The sequence below is a fragment of the Mytilus edulis genome, chromosome 5 (assembly GCF_963676685.1).
Source record: "Mytilus edulis chromosome 5, xbMytEdul2.2, whole genome shotgun sequence".
Lineage (NCBI taxonomy): Eukaryota > Metazoa > Mollusca > Bivalvia > Mytilida > Mytilidae > Mytilus > Mytilus edulis.
In genome coordinates, this window is record NC_092348.1 from 39,921,853 (window position 1) to 39,942,636 (window position 20,784).

General features: G+C 32.0%; 1 protein-coding gene across 15 annotated transcripts in view; it reads left to right on the forward strand.

Moving 5' to 3' along the window:
- LOC139523649 (uncharacterized) overlaps positions 1 to 20,554 on the forward strand; it is a 25,935-nt gene extending 5,381 nt beyond the window's left edge. For 5 of the 15 annotated variants that reach the window (XM_071317830.1, XM_071317821.1, XM_071317831.1 and 2 more), the window contains 10 exons: positions 4,113 to 4,223; positions 4,612 to 4,741; positions 5,334 to 5,402; positions 6,188 to 6,289; positions 6,728 to 6,826; positions 7,341 to 7,490; positions 7,959 to 8,158; positions 11,884 to 12,192; positions 15,217 to 16,896; positions 18,850 to 20,554. In XM_071317830.1, the coding sequence (XP_071173931.1) occupies positions 4,620 to 4,741; positions 5,334 to 5,402; positions 6,188 to 6,289; positions 6,728 to 6,826; positions 7,341 to 7,490; positions 7,959 to 8,158; positions 11,884 to 12,192; positions 15,217 to 16,896; positions 18,850 to 19,337 (3,219 nt within the window). In that variant the 5' untranslated portion in view covers positions 4,113 to 4,223; positions 4,612 to 4,619 and the 3' untranslated portion in view covers positions 19,338 to 20,554. Of the gene's footprint in view, positions 1 to 4,112; positions 4,224 to 4,611; positions 4,742 to 5,333; positions 5,403 to 5,743; positions 5,798 to 6,187; positions 6,290 to 6,727; positions 6,827 to 7,340; positions 7,491 to 7,958; positions 8,159 to 11,883; positions 12,193 to 15,216; positions 16,897 to 18,849 lie in introns of all 15 variants that reach the window. The other 10 variants (XM_071317825.1, XM_071317818.1, XM_071317826.1 and 7 more) reach the window with 3 other exon arrangements.
- The last annotated feature ends 230 nt before the right edge of the window (positions 20,555 to 20,784 follow it).

Genomic DNA, 20,784 nt, shown 5'->3' on the forward strand with positions numbered 1-20,784 from the left:
AAAAAAAGATCGATGTTTCCGGTAACCCGACCGACCCTGTTTTTCAGCCCCGACCCTAACTTTTTTATTGGATCTTCGAAAAAAAAAAAAAATTGTATCAACCGACCCCGTTTTTGACACAGGCTTCTGATAGATGACATAATATTTTTTCTCTCTTGCTTCTACTTGCATAGAAAGCCAGTAAAACATTTTATTAATGTCAAAAGGTATTCCAAATAGGTTAAAATCCAAGAAATTTGCACAGTAGGTGCTTCAAAAACATTGCAAATGGCACACTTCCGGTTTTTGAAACTAATTACGGACCCGGACTTGGAGAAACCATGATAATTTTCCGGATTTCATTTACGATGTCAAAAAAAAAAAAAAAAAAAAATTCCGACCTACCGACCCTATTTTTAAAATGATGTTACCGGAAACACATATCTTTTTTTTTAGGCCTTATTATCAAGTTTTGAAAACATAAAAAAAAATGGTTTTCAATTTTAAAAATTTTGAATTAAACGAGGAATGGCATTTGAAACAGGTGAAAAATCTATTTTATCATTGTCTTTTTCCTAGGAAATAAGGATACATGTACATTTGTATGTCAGTTTTCAATTATTGCCAAATTAAAGGTATTTGCAGTTGGTATCTATACAGGTAAATTTCTTTCTGTCTTAAAAAGAACATTAGCTGCTGTCTCAGTTGAAAATAGAGGGTCTGGTTATGGAAACAGATTGTGATGAAAGATCAGAAAGGAACATTTTAAGTTAAGCTTTCACTATGAAATTTTAGATGTTGAAAAAGGATTCAGAGAGTTTGTGTCGATCAACACATTGATAAAATTACTATGATTCTATGAGTCCAAATAGAATATTTATGTGTACAATTTCTGTCTTTAGTCCTTAAACAAATCATATTGAATGGTTGCTCTGGATTCCCCACTCCATTGATTAATTTGAAACTTGTGGGATCCTTTCTATGTCTGTCTGCTATTGAGGGTTATTGTTGTTGCATAATTTTAAATCATATGGATCATTTAAATTAAAATAAAGGTAGTCCACATCGTAAAGGTGTAACTACAACACCCCTTCAGCCAAAATGAAGTCTTCCATATTATCGTTTCGAGTTGTCTACCTTCCGTAAGTAAATTCCGTCCAAATCAAAATACGATACGACATGTCGAGAAAAATAAACTCGTTTGATGTTGATAAACGTTGTGTTACATGTATGTTACAGCTAATTTCCTAATGCATGTAGAACAAAACTTTGGTTAGCTTGCTTGCTTGGTTTTTATATTGTACAATCATTAGAATAACACCAAATTAAATTCAAATACAATATATACAGGTTAAACTGCCGATATATATTGTTTAAAGATGTCAATCTTTTATTTACAAAGCTTGTATTAACAATTTTACAAACAAAGCAAGCAAGCCAAACGAAGTTTTACTTTGCAAGCATTATGAAATCAGCTGTAAAAACGATTGCAATTTAAACAGAGGAGTGTGTACGGAAAGGAGTCATGTCCAATGACCCAAAGGAAATTAAATATTGAAAGAGTTAGAAATGGGGTTCCTCAGGACTAGAATTAACGTAGGAGAATAGGTGATAAGATACGAAGTGAAATACCTTCTCTCTCTCTCAGTGACTGCTGTGGAAAGTAAACTTGGAGATGATAGTACAAAAATAAAAAACATTGTTCATAGACTTGTATCCGGGATTGGCTATTTTTAAAGTTAAGTAACTATTCAGATTACGTAATTTACATGTGCAGTTGAATTAGTTTAAAAAATAATACTATCCAGCTATACATGTACATGTGTCAATGAAATCAATGGCATTCGTATCCCTCAGAACAATCTGCTCTTTGATTTCTTTTTTTTATGTAAATTTGACGTTTACTGTATTGCGGAGAAGAATAAATGAAATAAGAAAATTCAGTTTGTTGACTTCTGTTTGCCTTTTCAATGCTAGAAAGATCATGTGTGTTTATGCTAAATTAGTTCAACTTTGCAATAAATTAGTTTGGAAGATGATTTAGTGGTTGAATTTTGTAAGAAAGTTTTAACATGTTTAAGGGATTTGGCGTTGATTATTTCACCTCTTATTTTTTTTAAATTTAAAAATGAAAACATTTGTACATGTACAAAGATTGTCTGGGGCCATAAAAAATAATAGGTTTGTTTGCCCAAACCCTACCTACCCAGAAAAAAGCTGCCTACTCAAATTCTTTTATTGTCCTGATTTGAAGAAGTTTTTTTTAATCATTTAGGCATGAAGACTAATAAACATCCGATACTTCAATTTCTTTTAAAAAAGAAAATGCCTACCTACCTACCCTCTGTATAAACCTTGGGAAGGGTTTGGGCAAACCAAAATATTTTTAATTGTGGCCTGATTTAGAATAAGCACACATTCTTTCCTTGCCCCTAAAATAGTGTGTGTAATGTGAACTTTGCTTCTGTTGTGAGTGCAAGGAAAATATGTACCTGAATTACCAGGAGAAATATATTTTTTTGAAGAATAAATAATAAGTTGTTTTAAATTGCCAGCCCAACCAATGTACATGCATAAACCAAATTCTATTTCTGATGAAATTTATATATATATATGTTAGGTATTTTAGACTACTTACATCATTAAATAAGACATACATGTATAAATACTAGGGTTATAATTTAATTGGCCAGTAGGCAAGACAGATGTTTCCTCTTCATGAGCCTTTCTATTATCATATTCAGCCAATTTCTTTACATACATGCATGTACTGTAGGTTAGTGCTGCACATTATCTCTTGCCTATAGTATAATCAAAGCAGAAAATTGTGTCTACAGAAGAAAAGTTCACAATAAATAATTAAAAAAAAATGAGTACTCTTTTCTTTGCGAAAATGATCGTGATGTAATACTTTAAAACGCCGCATCAAAAGCAGCAGAGATAGAAATTATTTTGCGCGAAATTTCACGTGAGCGTTTTATCGTATTTAGAAATTTTTGCTGATCTTTTTTATTTGACTGTTGACTAAGACAATTAGAACAACCGTGGATTCGTACTGTATGGTAAAGTTATCAGTATACAAGTGTATTGTTATTGTACTCCCTCATGAATGCTGAAAAGTACGCAGATCTGTTTTTCATTTAATAATTAGTTATTTTCTGAAGATATTTATTACAATAAAAGTGTTACTAGTGTTAGTCTTGGTATCCGATTATGCTTTTGAATTAACCCTTAAAATGAAATATAAAAGAAAGAAATACAAATCTACCAAAAAGTTATGATATAAGGAAGGAATAAACATGAAACACAATTAAAAATTTGAAGGTACCGGTATATATATGCATTAAATTCAATTTAACAATAAAAATGTTTGAAAAGACTGAAATAAATGTGAATTTTTTAACAAACTCAAAGCATAAAACAATTTAACTCTTAAAAATCGCAGCTTGAAGTATCCAGATATAAAATTTAACCAATTAAAGTGAAAGAAAAAAGATTGTACATTTTCAGAAAAATCTAGTTGTGTTGAACATTTTCTATCTGAACAAATCAAAGTTAATAAATGTTTTATAGATTATATTTGAATTTCAATACTAAATTCATTTCATTTTGAAATATGTTTTTGGAAAAGAAAAACACTATAAACTATGAAAATTTTTGTTTAAAGGGGTACATGTATTTAGTCTTAACACATAATTAAAGGGATGCAGTGGTTGGTGAATTCAACATAGAATATGAAAAGAGAAGTTCAAAGTTTTAAGAATGTTTGACACAACAGATTGATAGAGCTGTTTCTTTACTCTCTCTTTATATTAAAGCTGTTCCATTGAAACTAATATATAATGAAGGGGTTTCTAATTTGATACCTCACTTAGAATTTAATTTGTACGTAACAATAAAATGTAAAACATTGTATCAATGTACATTCATTTAAAAGTAACTGAAATTTTATCACATGCATGTAGCTATAAAAGACCCAAATTGCCTTGAAAGAAGCATTAATCATTACCAAATTATCATTCATTTCTCAGCTTAACAGGCACCCAATTAAGGTTGGAACCCAAAGATAAAGGTACTTCATTAAAAAAACCAGCAAGAAAATTTTATTATTCTGTATTGTTCCTGTATTTTAGGTCTCTCGCTTCACGACAGAGGATTTGCATTTGTACAATACGAAAAAGAAGAAGACGCACTACAAGCAGTAGAGAACGAGAATGGAGGCCTTTTAAAAGGCAGCAAGCTAGGTACGACTGAAAATGATAGATTATTTGTTATAGTAAATGAAGATTTTATTGCAAATTGGATGGATGGAAACAAATAAGCTTGCAAATAGTGCTACAAACGTTTCTATATTTTCAGGGGAGTGTCTCAAAACACATACTTTGAGAGACATTATAAATTGTTGTGTTATCTTTTGACGCTTAGAACCAAAACATACACATAACATCAATTATGACATTGTTGTTATTGAGTCATCTGACTCACAGTCTGGTCTTATTAGAAAAAGCTCTCATTTATACCTTAATAATTAAACTTTTAATATGTAAATTCACATATAATTAAAGTTAAATAATGATTAATGACCAAATTTTTCATTGTAATGATTCTTCAATTTTAAGTAATATTTTACAGATGTTAAAATGGCATTAGATGGTAGAAAAGGAACACAAAATCCTTCTTCTACAAGACGACCAAGTCCTGCAACTAGACAGAGCCCAAGTTCAACAGCTAATAGCACATCTAGTGGATACGACAGAGATAGGTATATGTTTGAATTCACATGTGTTTTTGGGTTCTGACAATTATACTTTAGTATTTTCAAACTTTTAGTGTGTGAACTTGGAAAGGAAAGGTTAGTTATTCGTCTTCATGTTGAAATCACAATGCATGTGACCAGACTTTTGATCCCAAATTTTTTATGTCAAATTTTATATAGAAAATAGTTTCTTGCATTGAGAAGTAATAGATCAATTGTAAAGCTATGACCTGTAACCTGTTGCACTGAGATAGAATATAGCATTAGCATAATCCATTCAATCAATCCATTTATGTAAGAAATTCTACTCTTAACAGCAGAATTCATTGAGTGCTTAGGTAAAGATAGAATCTTTGGTTAGCTTGCTTGTTAGTTGAACTGTGAAGTCATCATTAGCTATAGGTTAGGTATACTACCTTCCTTTCGGTGTAGTTGAGTCCTACAGACATACAGATTGGCTATCTGCCGAACAAGTCTCGGCTTAAAAAAAAAATACCAGTTTACATTCCTTTATCGTTATAAATTTCTTACCTTCCACAGAAAAATAATCTTTTCTATTATTGGTACAATTATAATACAAATAAAATTGTCTATTTAGATATCCAGCCCCTCCACAAAGCAGACCCGCAATAGACGGTAGAGAAAGATCTACCATGTCAAGAGAAAGGCAAGTTTCAATGATATCTTAAACAACATTATTAATTGTTTTGTACAAGAATGAAATAAGCAAACTTTTCTTGAAAGAAGAAAATTTCAGATAACAAGTAAGGGTTAAAACGGTTTAAGAACTTTTTTTAGAGATAGGAAGTTGAAAAAAATTAATGCAGAAAGGTTGTTTGTGAAAAGTTTATGAAACATTTAGTGCTTTCAAAATCAGAATCCTGTGTATACAATTTATAGGAATTCAAAGTCTAGATCATTGTTAAAAAATATTGAAATTTGATGGTCTGCATAAAATAAAAGCAAGGTAGATCTGGTGTTGTAATTGTGATAAAATTATCAATTCAGATTTCCACCTCCTCCAGCCAGGTCTGGCTCATCTGATAGAGGAGATAGAGACAGGCAAGTGTTAAAATCAAATTAGGTTCTACACAAAAGTTATATCCATCTTCAAAATGAGGGATGCAAAGAATTGATTTGTACATAGATTACACTATTTGATGTTTTCATAACTTAGTCATTCTAACAATTCATTTCTTGGAGATATCTGGTATATAAACTAAAGTATAAAAATATTTGCTATTCAAACGAAATTCATGGCTCCGTTTTCTTTCTAAGATAAAAAAAAAATCAAAAAAAATCAATGAATATTTAATGTTTATGAAAGAAAATTACAATAGGAAAGTATGAAAAATGAATAACTATCCCTCATTTCGTTGGATATAAAAGTATTTTTGACCTTTAAGAAGGTGATATTATTCAACCCATAGTAATATCATTTGGTTTCAACAGATATCCTCCTCCACCCCCGGAAGGAAGAGAGAGATCCCCTCTAAGAGCAGATCCATATGATGACAGATACAGAGACCCCTACAGGGATGCACCACCTCCACGGTAAGTTAAGTTAGTAAAAAAATGGACATTAGACATTAGAATTAATGTAAAGGGGACAGTTTGTTTTACTTGCCAAATGGTATTGTCTCCCCTATTACAGTACTATTTACATTGAGTAAATAAAATAATTCTATTGCATGTATTTCATAAAATATGTGAGGATTATTTTCATAAGCTATGCTGTAAACATCATTTAATTGAAATGATTATGAATACATTATAAGGATACACTTCAAAGATCACAGTTTAAGATAAAGTGACTTGTGCTTATTTGATAGATGAAAATTATCAAAAACTTTGATCAGATGATCTGACAGATCCAACATCTAATGTTATATTTTAGTTCTGGCCAAATGAGCAGCTAAGCAATGGAATCAAAAGGAATAAAAATTTATTTTTTCAGTGTTGTAATGTGGTTGTTTCCTTGTTTTTATCTAGTGCTATTTACAGGAGAGATGACCCATATGCTGACCCTTACAGGAGACCACCACTCCCAGATGATCCTTATTATGACAGATATAGAGAGGATCCATACAGGTACTTTTGTTACATTGCATTTATATGGTAACCAGCCAAAAACGGTGCAGTAAGAGAGTTTATGACGTTATGTTTGAAAATTCCAATGTTCTTAAATGATTAATTGAAATAAATGCAGAAAAGAAAAGTGACTGATTAAAGAAAGAAAATGTTGAGTGCTGTAGAAAGTACTTGGATTTTTGATGCAAAAGTTTTTGGTTTATTGGAAAATCATTGATCAATTGTTATTAAAAACCATTATTTTCACACTTTTCATGTACAATTCAAAGACAAATTTGTATTTCATTCAGTTATTGAAGTCCACGCAATTCACAAAAATTAACACCACACAATTAGCAGCACATTCCTTTTTCAAGGGAGTAAATAAACAGTGTTCACACAAAATAAAACTTTGTAATATCATTACATTAAAAACCACTGATACATGAGATAAACATCTATAAAAACAACTGGACTAGTTCTCTACAGATTTATTGGATGTTATACTTATTTTAATGTGACTTTTTTTTTAAAGCCGATACCCACCACCACCTCCAAGAAGGGACCCATATGCTGACCCCTACAGGGATCCATATTTCAGAGAACCAGCTTATGAAGCTCCTGTTGTCAGAAAGCCTCCACCACCACTGGACTGTTCAATTATTATACTGAATAGTTCACTAATGTATGTATTTATATTCTCTTTTCTAATAACCATTTTTCTGATTTTTTTCTCACCTTTTCCCATTAGAAAATGACATTACAATTATAGATTATTAGATAGAAAAAATCAGATCTAACATGTATTGCAAAGATTTATTTCAAAAATGTATAAAAGGACTTAAAAAATCCTGTCACTGCCAACATACTTGCTTATTTTCCAATTAAACATACACCAAAAATAAGCAACATGCAATGTTCTCTTCCTATCTCTCAACATTTAGTTTCCAGGCACATAAATGCTTTTACATATTTTATACATACATTAGTTTTAACCATTGATGTCACTTGTAAGAGAAGAGAGAAAACTGAAACTCATTTGAAGGATTTCATATTGATGAGATAATTTATGGATGTGTAGAAAAAGAAATTAAGAACAATTAGATACTATGATTTATATAATGCTTAAGATCTTTCTACACCCTAATTTCAGGAAATTTGCAGAGTTTGTTGAAAGAAAATTGAAAGCTGTAAATGTGTTTTGTTCAATCAGCTTGATTAATGAAGAGCGAACAATTCCTCAAGTTGTAGAAGATGCTGCCAAAAAACTGTGCCTGTTTGCTATAGTCGTAAATAGTCAAAACGAAGTTCATCAGTCATTAACAGTCAATATTTTACATGGAACCCCACAAGGTAAGAACGAATTTGGACTGAAAAATGAGTGATTATAGAAACTTGACGAAGGCAGAATGCTTAATCCTTTTTAAGTGGTTAGGACTAAAATTGTTGCATTAGATTCACAGTTGACTCTTTCATAACTGGCCACTGAAATTTAATGTTTTAAGTTTTTGACATGAAGAGAGATTGCTATTACACAGGTTTAACCTACAAAACAGTTTTGAGGAGTAAAATTCTTTTAATATTTCTGTTTGAGGCTAAATGCGTGTTTTGATACTGTTAAATGCAATTTATGATAATGGTTAGAAAATGAGGGATTCCACTTTTGCCAACTGATATCGCTTGATTATACAAAATGCAAATGAATTTGAAAATGAACACAGTTGTCTCATTGGCAATCATACCACATCTTCTTTTTTTACATTACCGGATGTATAAAATGTCGGCTTTATGGAACAAATAAATAAGCAATTATGTATACCTGTATATAAGATCTAGACTTGAACAATTGCGTGAATATGGCAGAATATTGTGACTTCTTACAATTGGGTGTATACAATAGACTATTCGTACTTCTTTGATTGCGTGAATATGGTAGAATATTGTGACTTCTTAAAAATTGGGTGTATACAATAGAATATTCGGACTTCTTTGATTGCGTGAATATGGTAGAATATTGGGACTTCTTAAAAATTGAGTGTATACGATAGAATATACCGGACTTCTTACAATTGCATCAATATGGCAGGATATTGAGACTTCTTACAATAACTTGCATATGATACAATATCGTGACGTCTAATTTCATAAATATGATAGATTATCGAGACTTTTTACAATTACGTCAATATGGCAGAATATCGCTACTGCTTACAATAACATTAATAGGATACAATATCGTTACATCTTAAGATTGCGTGAATATGATAAAATATTGTGACTTCTTAAAAATTGTGTGTATACGATAGAATATCAGGACTTCTTACAATTGCATCAATATGGCAGGATATTGAGACTTCTTACAATAACTTGCATATGATACAATATCGTGACGTCTAATTTCATAAATATGATAGATTATTGAGACTTTTTACAATTACGTCAATATGGCAGAAAATCGTGACTGCTTACAATTACAATTGCATCAATTTGGCAGAATAACGAGACTTCTTACAATAACTTTAATATGATTCAAATTCGTGACGTCTTAAAGTTGCTTAAAATGATAGAAAATCTAGACTTCATACAACTGTGTATTTATCAGAGAAGATTAAATCTTCAATGAATTCGAGTATAAGAAGAGAATGAGGAACTGTGAAATATTACATGTAACACATATCTGATTAAATGATGTTCACCTCAGCTTAGGGCTATTCCAGAAAAAAATGTATGGGGGTGTTGGAAGGCACATTGTATTAATAATACATGGGTGATGGGTATCAGAGCAACTTTTCACACTACATTGCACTATAATTCTCAATTACAATTGTCTGGGTGGCGGGTGCTGACAAAAACTGCCTTCCAACCCCCCCCCCATACATTTTTTTCTGGAAAAGCCCTTATGTTGAATAGAATTAATTGTGAATCGTCATCAAATTAAACATTTTTTGTTGCCATAATTTGATGAAAATTGGAAAAACAGTTATGAATTGATAAAAAAAAATTTCATTTCAATACCCATTCTTTTAATGCATTATCTTATATAACAGAAAACTTGCAAAGGCTTATATAAAAAAAAAGCTTCATTTATTTGTCATATATGCAGGTTAAAAAGGCATGAAAGGTGGGCGTGTACGGACAAACATTATAAATAGACAAAAAGTTGAAAAAGTACCTTACTCTAAGATCATCGAATAACAAGCTGCAAGCTTGAAAACATATGAAATAATAAAAATTGCCAATACCTTCCACAAAGATTATTCTTTATCAACATCAGTAAGACTTGACAAAAAATATTATACTGCAAGTTCATGTATTTGAGAAAAGTAGAACTGTGTTAAAAAAAACACATCGCAATATAACAACATGTATATTTGGGATCTGTTTCATAAGAAATTGAAAAAGCGGTGATGGGGGATAGCCTTCAAAGCTATAAATTCTCACATTACCTTTATTGTATAACTTAAGGTGTTAATCTGTGTTATATTAAATAACAGATTTTTGTCGCTTTGGTCTTCCGCATGTGTATTACTTAAAGTGACTATTTACTGTATTATAATGCTTGAAACATTTAAAATAAAATCTGGGTTTCGAAAATAGGTCATGCATGAACTAAAATTATGAAAAGGTATTGTACTATGTATTATATATTGTCGTGAATTAGATAAAAATATAATCCTGAAAAATTTGTTGATACCGAAAACAAAGTTTGAAATATATTATAATGTTAGATATATGTATGTCATAATAATGATTTTAGATAAAACGGTTGTATCGACATATAAAATCATTTTATAAATATATTCGATGCATATTTAAAATAAACGTGTTGTGTTTTAAATGTACGCGCTTTTGTTTGTTGGATGTTAGTTGCTGTATAACAAGAAATTATTCAATTATGTAATATATAGTTTACTAAATTGATAGATAAGTATCGGGAATGAAGATAACTTTGATATTGCTTTCGTAATCATATGGCACGGTTCTGTTTAGCTATAGGATAAAACACAAAAAGTTAAGAGAGAAATGTTAGATATATAAAAGCGAACATAGAGTGATACTATAAAGCTAACTGTATATAAACTTAATAAATTGCATTTAATAAGTTAAATAGGTTATTTAAAATATCAAGAATTTCATTACAGATAGTATATATATATAGTAATCAAGTATAATCTAACGGAATGGTATCGTGTCTAATACCAAATAATTAAATAGACAAAAAATCTGTAGAAAAATGCTTTAACATTAAAAAAAAAATCCTAATTTTCCTTAGAAATAAACTTAAGCATACGTTGGTGTTTGACAATTTGATTGTTTCTTGAGGTCTTAAATATAACTGGACATATACTAAGTTAATCAATTTTCAGTTGGCATTGCTAAAATATTTTCTGATGTACAGAGCGCTTTAGGAAGATCGTAGCAGTAATTTGTGTGCTTGATGAAAATATTAAAAACTGTTTTACATTTCTGAAATAAAATTCAGAATTATCGGTTTATAGATAATAATCTGTTTTCTTTACGTTTTTGTAATTATATAAACTAATTTTTTGAATGTAAGATCATAATATGAGCTGCAAAGTTTAAATATTATTCTAGATAACTGAATTAAAAGATACAACTCTGTCTGTTAATTATTGTAAATACAAATACGGTTGTGTGTTATGTAAAATGAAAAATATGTCATCTGTAAGTCATAAAATATACAAATACAGCTGCGTGTTATGCAAAATAAAAAAGTGCCGAACATAATTTCTTGTTATACAGTCGACTCGTGTTTACATACAAAACAAACTTGGAGTACAAGGTAATGAATTTGTTAATAACTTTTCTTCTATTTTACAATAAAGTTTTCTAGACCATCACTGACTAAAAGAAAATTGTTGTATTCAAAATTATTCAGTTATTTAAATTCAAAACAAATCTTCTGAACATATATAGAATTCAGATTGAATTAATTAAATAAATTCTGTTGAAAAAATTGCTGATTCAGCAATGGAGGCAGTCGGATAGAAATAAAATATTGTAATGTAGATTGTTGATCTTTTACTGACCTGCCTTTTGTACCATTTCATCCACAGAACATAGGAATATGCCAGTAGATGATGCTATTACTCTAATCGGTAGAAGCTTTGATGCATATCAGCTCGCTAAACGTGAAAAAGAGACAGCAGCTGCCAGACCTGCCGCTGTTACACCTGCGCCAGCAAGAGCTCCGCCTCCGTTTGTACCACCTTCACAGGACATACTCTACCTATTGAATCTATTGGCCGACAAGAGACAACTAACTATTGAGGAGTTGGACAAAGTTATTACTTATTTGACCGAAAGAAGAAATGTACTTCTAGAGGCTGAGGGTCGTATCCCTCCTAAATCTTCTTATCCTGACAGTAAGTATTCTGTTTATTAGTATTTTGCTGGGATACAGAGGTCTAAGGGAACAGGAAAACAAGGAATTTAAACCCATTTTAGGCTCATGTAAAATTCATACAGCTTCCAAACTTAAAGAATTTTTATCTGTTTAAGGAGGAGGGATTTTTATCGGTCCTAATTAGAATTGGGCAGTCTCTATTGCTACTAGGCCATAATAAATAATAGGTTTGTTTGCCCAAACGCTACCTACCCAGAAAAAAGCTGCCTACTCAAACTCTTTTATTGTCCTGATTTGAAGAAGTTTTTTTTTAAACAAATAGGCATGAAGACTAATAAACATCTGATACTTCAATTTATTTTTTTGAAAAAAAAAAAAAGAAAATGCCTACCTACCTACCCACTGTCTCAACCTTTGGGTAGGGTTTGTGCAAACCAAAATATTTTTAAGTGACCCTACTTATCGAAAACTTAATTAAAATTGGCCATTTCCACAAAAATTAGAGGAAATAAGAAAAAAAAATGTTAACACTGGAACACTTACCAAACTGGCTTCAACCACAGATAACACCTGTACTGAGATAACACAATTTTGAAAAAGGAAATTGAATTTTTTTGTCAAAAAGTCTACACACTCAAGTAAATGAATATTTCTGTGTTATATGGATGATTTCTTTTACAAAAAAAAATACAATTGAAGTTTTTCAAACCATTTAACCTTAATCATGTTAGGGCTATTCCAGAAAAAAATGTAAGGGGGGGATTGGAAGGCAGTTTTTGTCGGTATCCGCCACCCAGACAATTGTGATTGAGAATTATAGAGCATTATAGTGTGAAAAGTTGCTCTGATACCAATCACCCATGTATTATTAATACAATGTGCCTTCCAACCCCCCCATACATTTTTTTCTGGAATAGCCCTTAATGGATCTGATCTTTTTACAGTTAGGGATTTCATCAAAAAACGTTTATATTCTTTTATAAGTACTTTGGTATCCATTAAATACAATTCTGTAATTTTTATGGGGAAAATATTGATTGTGGTTTACTAATTTTATACGGTAGGTATGTTCTTTTGTATTTGTTACTTTCATTTCTAGTTTTGTTTTTTATTTCTTTTCATTTTTGGTTATGTTCTTTTTTTTCATATTCCCAATCATCAATATGCCAAATGTAAAAATACTTGTAATTCTTTTAAGAATACCAACTGCTCTTGTGGTCACCTTAAGTGTGTGTGATCATAGGTTAGAACCCGGCTGTGTTAAACCAGAGATGATAAAAATACACCTACAGAATATTATGCATTGATATTTTGCGCCCAACCTAGGGGCATTATGTTTCCAATCTGTCCGTCCGTATTTTGTCTCTCTGTCCTGCTTCAGGTTAAAGTTTTGGTCAAGGTAGTTTTTGATGAAGTTGAATTCATATCAACTTGAAACTTAGTAAACATGTTCCCTATAATATGATATTTCTAATTTTAATGCCAAATTAGGGTTTTGACCCCACTGTGACTGTCCACTGAACATTGAAAATGATAGTGCAAGTTGGGTATATATGTACTATGGACACATTCTTGTTATTTGATATGATCAAGTGGTATTGTTCCTTTTATAGGGATTGATTCATACCCATGTATGCTTCTCAGCACATACTGTTAATTCCAACATAAAAGCAGAATTAAGATACCCAAGAACCTTATTATTATCCATATAAAGCATTGTAACATAGCCTTTAAAATTTGAAAAAAATAATATCCTGATGACACAAATGGTTAGTCAGAGACTTAATTTGATTTGCTGCTAAAATACATATAACACTCGCTAATAAAGTTGGAAAAACAGTTGAAAAAGTAATAAAAACTTTCAAAATGCATTGTAATGTAGTCATCTATTTCTATGACAGAAACTTCCATAAATGGATACTTTGGCCGAGTTGCCTAAGTAGTCAAATTACTGTATCAATACATTGTCAACACTGAGGTTGTGAGTTCTAATACTGCACATGGCAATTGTGCTCAACTCCAATCTTAATTGACTAGGATTGTTAATGGCTCTGAGGACTCTGGCTTCCTCATCCAATCAAAACTGACCACCACTAAATAGCACAAAATTGCTTAAATACCAATCAATCAATCAACAACCTAAGCTGTACAACAGCCCAAAAAATTAGAACCACATGAAAAAAAAGACAACTGTAAAGTTAAATGCTTGTAAAAACACAAAATGCGTCAACTTATTAAAAACAGTCATTACATAATAGACTTTGTGAATCCATGTTAGTACCCTCATTAAGTACTATTTACAACAAATTGAATTACAGAAATCATTTGAACTATTAAGGTCCAGATAACTTATCCTTAATAAGGGTTGTTATATAAAAACCTACATGGGACCCAGGGAAGGAACCCTAAATCTCAGCTATGGGTGTGTGTCATTCATGGTTTGCATAATGGAAATGTAAGTAAAATTTAAATTGTATCTGTAGGTGGGTACCCCATTTTGAAAGTGCCTTCCCTAGGTACCATGTTTGTTTTAAACTTTTAATAGAAGTGCCCTTAGATAGTTTTCAACTTGACAGTTGCAACATAAGAATAATGTTCCCTTGAAAGTTGTTGAAATTAAAATCAGCTAAAACAATACATTAAAAAATAAGTTCTGATGCTTCATGAAAATTAAAGTTTAATATTGACAAATTTCTTGTCTCTTGGGTAAGCCTTATTGCAGACGCATGCCTTAGGCGCACTGTTTCTTGCTGCAAACAGTCAACAAAGAAACATTAAAATTACAACTGCAAGTAGAACATCAGCGATTTAAACATTAATATCCCTCCCACTCCCAACCCCCTGCAAAACTTAAACCCGAAAACCTGCTTAAAAATGTTGAACATTGAAAATATTATATAATAATTCCATTACATTCCATATCTAAGAATAAAAACAAAATAAGATAAGAAAACACAAAGAAAAAACTCGTAGCGAAGTGGAGTGAGTATTATATATGGGAAATAGGATTTTACACTATGAGGGTTGTTTGTTTTGATTGTAGGAGACCCTGAACTGATGTCTTCAAGGCATCTGAAAAGACCATTAGATAGTGCTGATATGTATTCTGACCCTTCTGAAGCATTGAGAACATCTCAATATATTGATCGTCTAATGTCCATTGGAAAATCAGAAGAGATTCCAATGGACGCTCAAGACATATATCAGAAACAAATGCAAGCTGCTTTATTAAAGATAAAGGCAGAAAATGCTATGTTAGCCAAAGTGAAAGTGGAACCCTTTTCTGCTCCTCAAAAACCTGCACTTCTATCTGTTCCTGAACCTATCCAACCAACTCATTTACTGAAAACTCCAGTTGCTAGTTCACATGGTCAGCTATTGAGCTTGTTTGATGTAAAAACTCAAATACCAAGCTTGTTTGATACTCCAGCTCAACCAAAGAGCTTGCTGGGAACTCCAAATCTTGAAATGAACCCATCGGACTTATTTGAAACAGCACTAGGGAATACAAAGGTTCAAAGTTTAATGAGCATGGATGTTGGTCCAAACAAAAAGGCAAGGTTGTCTGGACCCCAACCATTGATGTTACAGGATGTGCAACCAACTAGATCATTAGAGAGAATGAGTCAGCATGGTAACCAGAGAAAAGAAAGAGTACCCAGTGATGGACCAAGAGAAGAACGTAAGATGAACAAAATTGATGGACCACCAGTCATGCCTGCCATTGCTGATGTCCTCAAGACTGTATGTACAACAACTGCAAATATGTATCAGCTTGTAGAACGCTACAATATTCCTCAGAATTGCCTATATCTGAAGCCACCTATTGTACATCAGGATTTGTTTTCCCAAATCGATGCGAGACAGAGAAGTTACGATAATTTTCTTCAGAGCATGCAGATGCAGCTAGCTGTTGCAGTTGTACCACTTATTCAGACTTGTGCATTCTTTGAGAACAGCATCACCATCGACAATGAGGTGGTGTACCAACTCCTCAAAGACAGCATGCTTCTCTTGTGTAACTTTATCCTGGAGATGACCGTCAAACGCAGACACCTATTGAGAAATCATCTTCCAAAAGAGGTCAGGTGGCTTTGTGTACGCAAAATGGTGATCGGTGAGCATTTCTTTCCGGAAGAGTTCCTTGGTAATACTGAAGATGCCAAGGCTTTTAGACAAGCATTTGACAAGACTCACAAGACTGGCGAAGAAGAAAAGCATATATTTGCACAACAGTTGCTGAACAAAAAGCGTGTGGATGATACCATGTCAGATATACCAACATGGTCAAAGATTGCTGAGCTAGTTAATATAAGCTCCACCCTTCCTGTCAATCAACAATTGGTGAAGAAGCTGAAGGAAAAGTATCTGATTCCCGAAAATTGTCAGTGTTTAAGGCCACCAACGGGTAATCCGAGTATCTGGAATAAAATGAGCCGCGAGGCAATACATGATGATCGGGATTTGCAGAACCCTCAGAGGTTGATAGGTCATGCTATTGTACCAATAATTAGAATGCTGGAGAGCATTAAGTTTGTTAATGTCCAACCTTTGAAGATGTTCTCAATGCTTAAGGAGACATTGTACATTTTATGCACTACTCAGAGGGAAATATCTGTTATGCGAAGGCGTTACTTGAAGAATGCTCTTCCAGAGCCATTAAAAGTCAAGTGTGATAGCAGGATCCCAATTACCCGCTATTTGTGTGGTGATGGTACAGAAAGTAAGATTAAAGTTAACCAGACAAATGCATTGCTATTTTTTTTTTAGGAGAGAAAGAATACATGCTAGATCTTGTAAATAAGATTTGCACATTAACAGACATTATTAAGGGGCCTCAATTTAGTGTTCATCAGATAATGCATTAAATATTTATCCCACGAAAAAGGTCCAAATTTAAATCATTCATTTTGTACACATACAAGTTGTCCGTATAATGATAAAGAACAGGATTCTGATTGCTGTCCATCTTTTTCAACGTTAAGGTACTGAATTTTGAATTTTTGAATTTGCCATGAAAAATTAATCAAGTGACAATTAATCAGTCAATTGCCTTATTCAGTAATACATGCTAGTATACACTCACAGTGACACAAATAAAATTTCTCCTTCCCATTAAAATAAACTTAGCATTTAATTTTACAATATAAACATTTGATCTGGATTGAACCTGTTGAAGGTTTTACCTGACAGGTGTTGCGATCATTAATGTAGGTGTTATATGCTGATATCAAGTGAAGGCTTCCTTCCATAGAGTAGCATATCTTTAAGCTGAAATAGTTGCCCTAAAGTAGAGGCACAATTTTTACCTGTGCATCAAATGAAACATGGTGTCAGATATCAAAACAAATTCTTTTTACCAATATTGGTTCTCATAGAGGCTGTTTTGTACAAAAACTGAAATCACAACATATATGAATAAGTTCTTAATATTCAAAGAAGAGAAAAAATTATTCTTTAAAAAATTGCAAAGCAATCCTGTGCAAGCAATGATCACTGAGGCCCCTTAATAATTACAAAACATGAACCACCAACATAATGGTCTTGAATCTTATATAGATTCACAGGTCACGAAAACATCAACTTCAATCAGTTACTGATTGAAATAAAAATTTAAAACACTTATTGCAATTTGTGCTATGTATTCAACATACAAGGTCTGATGAAGTCACATGGTATTCCTTGTACAATCTTTGGTGGTGCTACCATCAACTTAATTCACCATTGCAAGCAAAAAGCAGCTTTGAATCTGCATTATAGTCGTTTAGATGGCAAGCTTATTAAATTACCCCGGTAAGCAGCTATGAAGCTGCTACACAACTGTTTTGGTTAACAGATACTTAAAGTATCTACCAAAATCTATGGCCATTTCAAGGCCTTAAACATGGAGCTTCAAAGGTGCATTCATATGATCATACACATTTTTATATTGCCTTCCATCAGGCTTAGTCTGTTTCCTTTTATTTGTCAATTCTAAATGAAAGAGCATCTTTTATTAATTTTACCCTCTAAAATTTTGCCATTTTTGCACAATCCCTTCGATATATATTTATTGATAAAAAAAAATCCTTTTAACTGATTATAACATGTAATAACGGCTTCCGAGTTTCTCTTGACATCTGGTTCAGTACAGAATAGCCTAATACCACATTAAGGATCCAAACCCTTTTAAATGGATATGATTCATTAGCCTTTACTCGACATAACTCAGAAACTCTGTTACCACTGTAGTGATGTACTAGTTCATGTCACAGTAAATTGGTTAAATTTTCACTAAGAAACTCCATATAAGCATGTAGGAATATGAGCAAAGATTAGCTAGTTCAAAGGCAGTATAATATACTCTAAGGGGCTAATGACTACAATCTTTCTGCAAAATATACAGCTTATCATATTGGTGTATGTTTGCTACCTCAATTATGTCCGACATTTAACGAACTTAAGAACATCTAACTTACTTCCTTAATTGGAGCCTTAATATTGACTTGCCTTTCCAGCCTCAAGGAAATATGACTTGTATATATATATTCCAACTTTGAATTTATTTATTTTTTGGCCAGAAAATATAAAGGGTATGGTTTTGGGGTATTTTTATAAAGACAAATGACTTCTTATCTTTTAAAGTCTGTATACACAGTGTTGAGCATAAATCAAGATGTATGTTTTCTACTTGTAGGCTATGGTGCAGGAGAGCCAAAACCTGATACACAGAAAGATCTACAGGCTAAAATACTGAGTATCTTAAATGGGCCGGGAGAAGGAGCAGGACTAGGAAGCATGGTAGGATTATCACAACAACCCCAGGGCAATGGATCTATGGATGGTAGACAAGCACCAGGAGGAATGTCCTCTCTCATCAATCTGGATAACCCCAATGTTCAGAAAGCTTTAGATAATCTCATTCAAAGTGGTCCTAACTTGTTAAAGACATTGTCACATGCTCCAGGGAACCCAATGCAACCAGGAGCAGCTATAACCAGTCGTGAGAGTCAACATACTCAGCCTCAGCCATCGATGGGGCAGAATCAAGGCTATCCTCCCAGGGGACAGCCAATGGGAATGCAGCAAGGAGTCCGACCTCCCTTTGGTGGTCCTGGTGGACAACCTATGAGAATGTCAAATCCTGGGGGAATACCACCCAGACGGCCACCTCCCCAATACTGATGAGAGGCGTTATTGTATTATGACATTTTAGTTACATTTATGTAGTTACAGTGCTTTAATTTGTCTAACATGGATAAAGTGTAATGACTCTTGAAGTATTTTCAACATATCGAGGAATTGTCAAGATAGTGAGAAAAAGGCATTGTTGGCAACGATTTAACAATTTTTAATGTAAGATTCTCATTGAAGGTTTTTTTACTCATAATATATAAGTTGAAAGAGTAAATGAAAGAAAAACACATACAGCTGTAAATGAAGCTATCCTTCATACTCATCCGAGTCCAACTTGATTTTAATTTCTAACCATGGAAAGAAAAAGATTTTTTTTTATTAGACACTTTGAAAATAGTAAAGTTAAGTTTTAAAAATTGTCTGTTTGAATTTATAAATGGGGTTGTATGAGAATTTAGAGATTTTCCTTTGCGTCTACTTCACTCATAATTGTATCATATTTCTAGTCTGTATCAAATAATAGCTTATTTCAATTTCATAGACTGCTTACAATTTAAAATGTACTAGAACATTAAGGAAATCATAACATTAACATCTATTACAAGAAGGAATAATGTCTTTGTATTATATTCTTTGTTTGTTGTCACTTTTTTGTTTGTTTTATGAACATTTATCACCTTGTTAACAAGTTGTCAAAACATTATAAGAGCATTATTGATTGTGTACAGAATCATGTTAATCACACTAGAACTGTCATTTTATTGTAGATTAAGAAATGATTTTACTTAATTCATCATCTCGTTGATATACCATTTGAAATTCGTTGTAAAAGTCAGTATTTCAGTTTAATTTTTTTTATTTTTGCCTCAAATTTTGTACATAAAAATATGTTGGAAAATGTTCAGTGAAGAACATTACACAATAAATCACTGAAGTCAAAATCTGAAAATTTTGGAATGTATCTTGTTAGTTTTTATTGTGTGAAAGGTATCCATTCTGCTGTTGAATCTGTATTCACTGAAAAAACTTTAAGAGTAACTGACAACCTAAAAACATTAATACTGTATCTTTGATGATTTTTTATAACATGCATTTTTAAATTGAAACATCAAAACATCAGTATCCTTTTTATCATACATATTTTTGTAGGAATCATCATTTTAGTATAAACATGTTGAATCATTTAGAAGTCTCAAAAATCAAGTAACACATTTTAACATCATTGTAAAAGGCCATTGTATGAAAAATAAAGAAATTGATATCAATGACTGTTGTTAATTCATTGCCTACCACTGCATTTAAAAGAATAACAGTTTGTTTATGATTATACAATAAGTTTGCGGGTGTTGAATGTTTAAAATGTATTATGATCTTTAGAGGTTGTCTTTCCTGTTCTGTGGTTATTGATCAGGTGCAAACACAACCGAGACCAAAGTGCAGTTTAAAGGATAAAAAAATCTGAGCTAAATGAACAAAAAATCTGCATTCAAAAAGG